The sequence below is a fragment of the Rutidosis leptorrhynchoides genome, chromosome 2 (assembly GCF_046630445.1).
Source record: "Rutidosis leptorrhynchoides isolate AG116_Rl617_1_P2 chromosome 2, CSIRO_AGI_Rlap_v1, whole genome shotgun sequence".
In the NCBI taxonomy this organism is placed as follows: Eukaryota; Viridiplantae; Streptophyta; class Magnoliopsida; order Asterales; family Asteraceae; genus Rutidosis; species Rutidosis leptorrhynchoides.
In genome coordinates this window covers 65,633,426-65,643,303 of record NC_092334.1, presented here as the reverse complement: position 1 = coordinate 65,643,303, position 9,878 = coordinate 65,633,426, and the positions used below count along the sequence as shown (strand labels likewise).

At 31.2% G+C, this 9,878-nt stretch overlaps 2 protein-coding genes across 2 annotated transcripts; one reads left to right on the top strand and one right to left on the bottom strand.

Annotated features, from left to right (window-relative positions):
• Positions 1-3,804: 3,804 nt before the first annotated feature.
• LOC139894338 (protein RER1B-like) lies at positions 3,805-6,008 on the top strand. Its single transcript, XM_071877572.1, has 3 exons — positions 3,805-4,168; positions 5,258-5,438; positions 5,711-6,008. Exons 1-3 carry the CDS (start codon positions 3,822-3,824, stop codon positions 5,765-5,767), a joined length of 585 nt encoding a protein of 194 aa, XP_071733673.1. The 5' UTR covers positions 3,805-3,821; the 3' UTR covers positions 5,768-6,008.
• Positions 6,009-6,168: 160 nt separating this feature from the next.
• Positions 6,169-8,070, bottom strand: LOC139894339 (eugenol synthase 1-like). Its single transcript, XM_071877573.1, has 5 exons — positions 7,864-8,070; positions 7,621-7,755; positions 6,891-7,128; positions 6,537-6,737; positions 6,169-6,431 (listed from the first exon to the last, which is right to left on the bottom strand). Exons 1-5 carry the CDS (start codon positions 8,044-8,046, stop codon positions 6,277-6,279), a joined length of 912 nt encoding a protein of 303 aa, XP_071733674.1. The 5' UTR covers positions 8,047-8,070; the 3' UTR covers positions 6,169-6,276.
• Between the last annotated feature and the right edge of the window lie 1,808 nt (positions 8,071-9,878).

Here is a 9,878-nt window from a genome sequence, read left to right as displayed (position 1 = left end):
ATTATGCGAAACATACAAACTATGAACTCACCAACCTTTGTGTTGACACTTGTTAGCATGTTTATTCTCAGGTTCCTAGAAGTCTTCCGCTGTTTGCTTATATGTTAGACAAGCTATGTGCATGGAGTCTTACATGGCATATTTTTCAAGAAAACGTTGCATTCACCAAATCATCACCATGTATCTTAATTTGACTGCATTGTCAACGGAAGTACTATTGTAAACTATTATATTACGGTGATTGTCTATATGTAGAAATCATCAGATGTCGAAAACCTTTGATTTAAATATTCATTTATGGTGTGCCTTTTCAAAAGAATGCAATATTTACAAAACGTATCATATAGAGGTCAAATACCTCGCAATGAAATCGATGAATGACGTGTTCATCCATATGGATTTGAAGCGATCGTCACAGTGGTTGAATTGTAAAAAATAAAAAGTTTGGGGAAAGTTTGTGAAACCTAGAAAGGTCCCTATTCATTTCTAGTATCTCTTTTAGATATATAGATATAATAATGATACTAATAATAATCATGATCATAATTATAATAATAATAATACATATATTAATATCAATAATACTAAGTAATGATAATAATATTAGTAATAATAACAATTATATCAATAATAATTAATACTAACAATAACAATAACAATCATAATAATAATAATATAATAATAATAATAAAAATAATGATAATAATAAGAATAATAATTGAAATAAAAGTAATAGAAAAATATACCCTAGCTTTTTGTAAAAAGAATAGCCCCGGACAGGAGTCGAACCCTTGACCTCTCGTATACCCGACACTCGTTCAAACCATTCAGCCATTTATGTCTTTCTAATATTATCTACACTTATATAAATATAAACCCGATTATCCTGTGTCTTCTTCTTCTTCTCTGAACAACTAATCGACCAGGGACCAGACTAACAATGAGTTTAACGATTGAATTGAGGTGTGTAATTGAATCAAAAACAATTCAATGAGGTCGATTTAAATTAACAGAAAAGGAAAATTTATTTAAATAGCAGTTGTAGCAACAAGAACACTCGAAAGAAAACTCAAACGTCAATCGTGATTTCTAGACTGTTAGATTAAAAATTCAACATGAAAAAGATTCTAAATCATTGTTAGAAACTTTCTGAATGATCAATTTGACTGGAAACACTGAAACGAATCCAAATTTTAGGATGAACACTTCGTTTGACTTTTGAAATTTAAAGTTTGACCTTGAAATTGAAGCTCGATAATATGAATTGAACTATGAGACTTTGTGGATAGTTTGAGAAGAAGATTTCAAACACAATTGCACTTACACATTTTGAAATTTGATTTGAATTCGAGGTTTTTAAAAAAAAAGTACACGAGTAGAGCACTGGACCTGTGTTCTTCGTCTTCTGTTTAAATTCAACCAATTAAGAATTGTAAAAGATATTATAAATTGATAGTTAAAAAGGTAAGGTTGTTTTATATTGATTAACACTGAATTTAATCGAGCTTTTTAGCCAAATTCAACTACAGAGGGAATCGATATGTACTGAAAAAAAATTAAAAAATAAAAAGGGCGTACGATTCCTAACCCATTTTGTTATATCTCTGATGGAAATCGTTTTGAAATCAATTTAAGGACAGAAACAAAAATCAACACAGTAAGATCGTGATGGAAAACTGAATTTCGTATCTGTTCTTGATTTTTTTTATAATTTATATAATTAAATTAATATTAATAATTAATAAATATATTACTAATAAAAATAATAATAATAATAATAATAATAATAATAATAATAATAATAATAATAATAATAATAATAATAATTAATAATGATACTAATAATCAAATGATAATATTATTATTGTTAATAATAAAATGTATTATTTTCTAATAACAATAATGATCATAATATAAAAATACTAATAATAATAATAATAATAGAATTTGTAATAATAAAAATAATAGAAATAATAATAATATTAATGATAAAAATTAATGAGTTGTATAATAACCATTATTTTAATAATTTTAATAATTTTAGTAATAATGGTATTAACAATAATGTTAATAATAATATTAGTAATTATATTAATGATAATATTTAATAACAATAATAATGATATTAGTAATATTAATAAAGATAACACTAATGATATTATTATAACAATTTATTCTTATCAAATCTTATATCTATATATTATATATTAATTTAGTAATATTAATAATACTGATATCAATAATGAAAGTAATATTTATTAATATAATAACTATGTTTAAATTTGTAATTATGTTTTAATTATTCATATTACATGTTATAAATTTTGTAATACTGATGTTATATAATAACATATTTGAATATTTATTATTTATATATTATATATATATATATATTATAATATACATATAATATTTATATCCTTATATATATTCCATTATACATATATAGAAATTACATATAGAGTTTTAATTTAATACTACTTAGTTATCTTGTATGTTATTTTATGTTTTTAGTTCTAATGATTCAATTGAATTTTATTATTTTCACTACTTACATTTATATTTATATATTTATTTATTTACAAACAATTGTTCGTGAATCGTCGAAATTGATCGAAGGTCAAATGAATTTATGAAACAGTTCAAAATTTTTAAGACTCTACATTATAGACTTTGCTTATTTTGTCGAAACCATAATAAGATTAAGTTTAAATTTGGTCAGAAATTTCCAGGTCGTCACATCTACAAGCTCCAGCTAGTTTCATCCAAACACCCTTTGTTTATATTCAAACGAAAATGTTACAATTAACATGTTCCTCTGGACATCATAAAACGAATGGTGTAAAACCGCATCCTAACCATGCCACACCATTTCTCTACAATTGTTTTGTGGTTCTTATATTTGTAGCTTTTTTCAATTCACAGTTCGATTCAGGTTAGACTAGTTCAGGTCGGTTTTCTTACTATGTACGTAAGTGTAAATCAGTAAATTTGTAATAAACTTTTCACTACGTCAACAAAGGGCTTTTTATTTATTTATTTATTTTTTTAAAAAGTCAACAAAGGGCTTTATATTGCACATAACAGAAACCTAAAGGTGTATAAATGTAATTCATCATAAATAAAGGATTAAACCGTCAAACAAAAGAATATCCGTTATCTAACGTCAGCAACCGTCACCATCCGAACATTACGACTTTCTACCGTATAATACACAAAATATCGTCGATTCCGTCATTTTCTCTCTCACACACTAATCTCATTTTCTTATCTACACCGACTTTCCCTCTGATCACCGATCTCTCCGTCACCATCACCGTCACCATCACCGTCACCGTCACCGACACCGTCATCGGAGGTAACTTGTTCATTGAATCGATCTTCGTTTTCAATAATATGTTCCTACGTAATTTCATTAACTTCTATGGAGTATTACGTTGCTCGTTCGTTACTAACCTCTAATGTTTTCCGTATATTGTGTGATTTATCGTCTGTAGTTACATGTTAGGGCTTATATACATTGACTTAGCTATTCAGATCTGTATATTAGGTGTAGATCCTTTTAATATTCTTTTACTTAATATCTATTTTCTATCTATTTATCATTAGCTTTGTTGTTTTACTATTTGATTAAATTAGGTTACCTGAAGCTAAATTATTTCACGAGTTAAACTGCATTTTAATATTTATTATTATAATTAAGAAATGTACTTTAGAATTAGTACTGATAAAATAAAATGCCCGAGATTTAAAAGCTAAGTTATGATTGTAATTAGTTGTAATAATTATTTGTTTGTTAGGGTTTTGAGTTGAAATTAGTAATGGAAGGACTTGGCGGCGGTGACCGATCAGCAGCTGCAACTTTGGATAAATGGAGGCATTTTTCGAGGCTTTTTCAGGCTTATTTGGATAAAACTACTCCGCATACAGTTTATCGATGGTCTGGGACTGCGGCTTTAGTTGTTCTTTATGTTCTTAGAGTTTATTATGTTCAAGGATTCTATATTGTTAGCTATGGCCTTGGAATCTATATACTAAACTTGTTGATTGGATTTCTATCGCCGTTGGTTGATCCCGAACTGGAACCTTCTGATGGTCCCATGCTACCTACTAAAGGCTCGGATGAATTCAAGCCTTTTATCAGACGGCTTCCTGAGTTCAAGTTTTGGTAATAGTCTCTCTTATCATTTGTTGTTTTCTATATGTGGTAACGTGCTTAATTGGTATACTGTAGCTGTTTCTCACTACTTTGATTTTGATGCTGATACTTGAAAATATGAGCCGTGTTGCAGTTACAAATTCTGTTTATGTAGCTATGGTATGTGAATACTCTAATGGAGTCCGTATTGAAAACTTTTGTATTAATTATCTTAGAGATGTCATCGTAGGCTCCTGCATAATACTCAAATATGTGGAAATAGCGCTCCTCTATGTCGTCTCATTAGAATATGTATATTTCTTGATAATTTTGTTTAACTACTTATGTAATTGGTACACATGTTTTGTTTAGATAGTGGATCAAGGTATGCATGTAGGTGCTTCTCTATTCGCCTTTATTATGCTATATACAGACACACACACGTATACTTATATGTATATATTGGTAAAATCAGTGCAACATGACATTATGCTGGGATAGGGTCCATTTGCTCGGGGGTTGAAAAGTATTTTTCTCTTAGGATTTGTAATCTTTGAAGCGCATTATCTTGTTGATATTTATGACTAGCTTTGACGTTTATAAGCACAAAAGGAAGTTTAAGCTTTTTGTGAACACATCATCAGTTTGTTGGGTCTTAACAAATCTTTTCTGATGTTTCTATTTTATTATTACGACTAATATCTATATCTATTTATATATCATTTTCACACCGAAAAGCTAAAGTACCTGATCAGATAGATCGTATAGGTTATGCCTTACTCGGGAAATTGAATAACATCGGACAATTTGCAATTAGCGTATACCTTGAATGTATAGGTGATGTCTCACTTTGCCTGGAATGTAATAATTAGCTAGCATCCAGAAGAGGCTTGAGACGAAATAGTTGTTTTTGGCATGAACACACATGTTTTTTGCTCTCAGCATCAACTTTGTTTTGTCACTTACTAAATTACCCCTCATACTCGCATTTTAAACTCTCTTCTGAGCAGTATGTTGGTAAATTGTCAATGTGCAAGTAATTATTCTGATATTTACTTTATTATAACCATATTATTATTTAGTAAGATTATCTAACAATTTCTTTTGCTATGCTTCCAGGTATGCCATCACAAAGGCTTTCATCATATCATTCTTGATGACCTTCTTCTCCATGTTTGATGTCCCTGTATTTTGGCCCATACTACTCTGTTACTGGTTTGTGCTATTTACCCTGACAATGAAACGCCAAATCATGCACATGATCAAATACAGATACATACCATTCAGTATTGGAAAGCAGGTAGGCTTGAACTTGAATCATTTCATATCCATAATTTTTTTCTATTAAAAAAAACTGCTAGCCATGTTGCCCTGTCAGTGACATCTAGAGGTTGCCTTCTAAAACTTGTTTACTCAAAGGATTAGGTTATTACTGTAATATATTATTTATATTTATATTTTATTACTCGTATTGAACAACATGGGATGTTTCTTTTGCCCTCGTTGGTGACAAACTGTCACAGTAGTTAATCATCTTCTGGTGTATGACATGGTGTGTTTGTTATGCAACAGAAATACGGCGGTAAGAAATCTTCAGCAGGCGGCAGCAGCGGCTCTCGAGGAGACTGAAAGATCAAGGTTTTAAGCGGGTTGGTGGAAGGGGAAGATGGGGTTGTATCTGATCTTTCTCGTTCAAAGATGAAAGAAAGGGGAAAAGAGTTGATGTAGAAGAAACCAAAAAACAGGATAATGAATTCAAAATGTTTGGAACCATATCAAAACAGTAATAGGTGTAGATTATATTGACAGATTACGATTGATGTACAAACATGGGACTGATGAATGATGTTGATTGTGTTGCTTCGTTACATATGTATTATGAGTCGTGTTTCATACATAAAAGCGATAAGCTTTCAGTTGTCGGTTGACATTGTTTTATCAAGTCACACAGATGATGCCTTGGGCAGTTATTGATGACATTAATTTGCACTCGGAGTCTGTGAACTCTTATTATTATACAAACTTTTAACAAAATATACATCATATCAAAAGCTTGAGAAAATAGAAACCATCCACGCATATAGATACAAGCTTCCTTATTATGCCCAGGGGGCTGTGAAACACATCCGAATAAGATTTCAGACAAAACGACTAAGATACTCGTCGACTGTAGTAAACTTAACATCAGGATAAAGAACAGTAGCTTCCGCACCCAATGATGGTTTGATCTCAAAGTTTGTTTGATCTCCTCTCACAAAGATGGAATGACCGACTGCCAACACGACATTATATTCTGCAGGGTTAACGAACAAAGGTTAAAATCAAGTTTCACATTAATTGTAGATTAATAAAACGGGGTATACTTTTTACTATATTGGATCATTTTATTTTATAATACCTATGTCCTTTAAAATTTGGTCCTCAGATAGATAAACCTTCTCTAAAGTTTTGCCAATCTTTTTCTCCCACAATGACACAAGTTCGTTCATCGAGTACGTGTTACTAGGAGGCTTGATGTAAACGGATTTGTTCAGGGTTCTTGGGTCATCCACGGTTTTAATCGTGAAGATTCCAATGTCATGTTCATCGTTGAAAACAGCTACAATAGAGAAACACTGACGATTAGTATAGGGTGGCAAACGGGTGGCCGGGTGGGTTAGGTAATGGTTTAAAATAGGCACATGATTAGAAATACTACTGTCATAATGCTTGAAAATTTTGAAATAATTATTGATTGAAATTCGAGTTATACCTTTGGTATTTCCGTCACCTAAGATTACAACCTTATCCCGTGGGGGAGCGGGCAGACCTGGATGTCCCAATGTCTTTAGGTAAAGACCGGCAAAAGAATCGCAAGGAACGTAAGTATAAGGGATATTTTCAGCCTCAATGGCGCGACGAATCAGAGCTTTTTTTGCAAATGTCGTTTTGGCAGGATCCACGGCATTCGAATGGTCCGGATCATTTCCAAACTCGGATGGGTAGAATCTCTTGATCATGTTGGAATTTATTAGCAATAACAAAAGTTAGGAATCATAGCTACATTAGTACATTACAATGTTTTTATACCAACAACAGCTATTGTTTTTTATAAAAATTTAAATATAATTCAACTTGAGTTTTAAAAAATTTAAATATAATTCAAATTTTTTTGAACGGCTATATCGACATCGAATGCTCTCATTTGTCACACACACGCGTTAGGATGAAACCCAAATCGTGACGATGTTGGCACTACCATCGAAGGTTGGGAAAAACCCCAGAGACCTTCCCAAATCACATTGATGTTGGCAGTACCATCAAATGTTGAAAACTCCTACTTAGAGTAAGAATTTAACATGGGTTGACAATAACTCAAGTTGAATCTCACCCATACCACTTAAGCCAAACTTCGCTGTTTTAAATATAATTCAAATATGGTATGTTTATGTTTATTCTCCTTTGTTTTAAAGACAATTTTCCAAAACGGTAAGTTTTGTTACCTTAACGTTTCCGGCTTCTTTAATTGCGGCAATAATTTTGACTTGATCGTCTAATTGTCGGTAACCAACGGTCGATATCACAACATCCACTTGTTTTATCGCCTTCACCAAACTCTGATGATCATACAAATCCCCCTGCCATAACACACACACAAAACCAAGATAAAAAAAATAAAAAATAAAAAAATCAATACTTAAATATTTTAATCACACAAACTCGTACAACAATTAATCATCACTCACCTTGATAAAAGTAACACCGGAGTTCTTAAACGAACCTAACAACGAAGATTTAGAAGGATCAGAAAGTGTTGATTCCCTAACAAGAACAAAAGTAGGATGCCCAGCTTTCGCACTAGCCTCAACGATGAATTTTCCAATGTAACCGGTTCCACCGATGATCAAAATCTTACTTTTATCGCTCATTTTATTATTTGTATGATGATGATGATGATGTTTTTCTGGTGATCGGGTTCGTTTAAGAAAGGAGCAATATATATATAAGTGGTGTGAATGAATAGGTGTGTAAATCAGTCTTAGTTCCACTTGCTGAAATTTTTTATTCGACTTGAGTTTGAATGAGCTCGAATCGAGTATGAAAAACTTAGCAATAAGCTTTTCATTTTCATTTTCATTTTCATTTTCATATATTAGATACTGTACTATTATATTATATTATTTTTACTAAAATATAGTACTACGTAATATATACTTATTACCTTTCATTTTTATTGTCCACTGAATTATATATTTTTCTGTAATATTTCAAATTTGTTGTTTACATTCATAAAAAAAATAAAAGTAATAAGTTAAAGTTTTTTTTTAGTAAGCAAGAAAATACTCCTATAAACGATCATATTGACTCCCCCATAGAAGGTAAAAACTCGGGTAATCAAGCCCCCCGAACGCAAGACCTGGTACCGGGTGAATTGCACATTATGTGCACCCTCTCTTTTATACATTTATGAGTTAAACATATAAATAGATTATATATTTTCTCAAATGTCGCGATGTGCTATACGAAAAATAAACAAGAAATATAATGTAATAGAAGTGCTTTTTTTTGTCCGGACCAATAGATTTCAGCTTAGATTTCCATTCAACACGTTTACATCCTAATTTTGAATTTGTAAGTGGGCACTGTTGATTTTAAGAATAAAATTACGTTTGTACCCTTTTCAAGGAAAGTAATTATGCCCAGTATTGTGACCGTATTCATTTTTTTTCTTCCCATTTTGTCTATAATCTCCCCTAACAACGGGTTGACCCACGACAATAATTTTACTTTTCTTTCCTTCTAGAGGATTGTACGACTTTTACCAATGGATTGGCGGCCAACACCTTGGGCTACACCGGGTTGACCCACGACAATACTAAAGCATTTAAGTATTCGATTTCAAACTCTTTAGTATGAAAATTGATTTTTTAAATGTAGCTTTAGAAATTATGCTAAAGAAAATATTAGGAAGATGATTATTAGTAAGTTAGCTTAGTAGTTTTCAACTATTTAAGATTTTCTTGACTAGGGTAATCAGGAATTTTATTATACATAACCAAGACATGTATTTGAACAAGTGAAAGTCTAAACACTTATGCCTTAGACAAACTATGTTTTGTGGGTTAATCACGAATTAAGTGATATATGTGGACTTTGTTGGGTCACAACAAAGTTTGATTAAATCACTTGATAAAAGCATTAGTCGGAAGCGCGCAAAAGTTGGCTAAAGTTGTGCGATTGAAGTCCATTTAGATATTCCATAGTGGGAGCTTGAATTCAATTTGGAAAGAATACCCAATTCCCTTTTAGTACAACGTTGGGAGCTTGAATTCAATATGGAAAGCAACTATTTGAAGATTGGAACACATTTAATATACGATCTCAAAGTAAGTGTTCAGACCCGTGAGATAAAGAAAGTTGAAGTTTAATACTTCTTAATAGTTTTCTTGAAAAACTACATCGCAGGAGCAAGATTAAAGAAAATTACCTATGTGAACATTAGGTTTTCCCGCCTCAAGAAAGTTTGGACTTGGCTTTTGATATGTTCATGAGATGATTAGGACACGCGGCTTATAAAATGTCGGGTTAATTGTAGAAAGTAAGAAACTGATGTGTATATTATCGTCTAGATTTCAAATGGATTGAAGGGTTCAAACGTTACGAACACTCTAATTTTCGAATTCTTGACATGTGTAATATACTAAGGTGAATATTCAATCTACGTGACATTTTCACTGATGCATTGGTTTGACTGTACGTT

Bases quoted from the DNA above. Each gene is read 5' to 3' on its own strand.
- LOC139894339 (XM_071877573.1), bottom strand. From the start codon at position 8,046: ATGAGCGATAAAAGTAAGATTTTGATCATCGGTGGAACCGGTTACATT. The intron at 6,738-6,890 runs GTATAACTCGAA...TCTCTATTGTAG, and splicing joins AGGTGACGGAAATACCAAAG to CTGTTTTCAACGATGAACAT. The intron at 6,432-6,536 runs GTATTATAAAAT...TTAACCCTGCAG, and splicing joins CCAAATTTTAAAGGACATAG to AATATAATGTCGTGTTGGCA.
- LOC139894338 (XM_071877572.1), top strand. From the start codon at position 3,822: ATGGAAGGACTTGGCGGCGGTGACCGATCAGCAGCTGCAACTTTGGAT. The intron at 4,169-5,257 runs GTAATAGTCTCT...CTATGCTTCCAG, and splicing joins CTTCCTGAGTTCAAGTTTTG to GTATGCCATCACAAAGGCTT. The intron at 5,439-5,710 runs GTAGGCTTGAAC...GTTATGCAACAG, and splicing joins CATTCAGTATTGGAAAGCAG to AAATACGGCGGTAAGAAATC.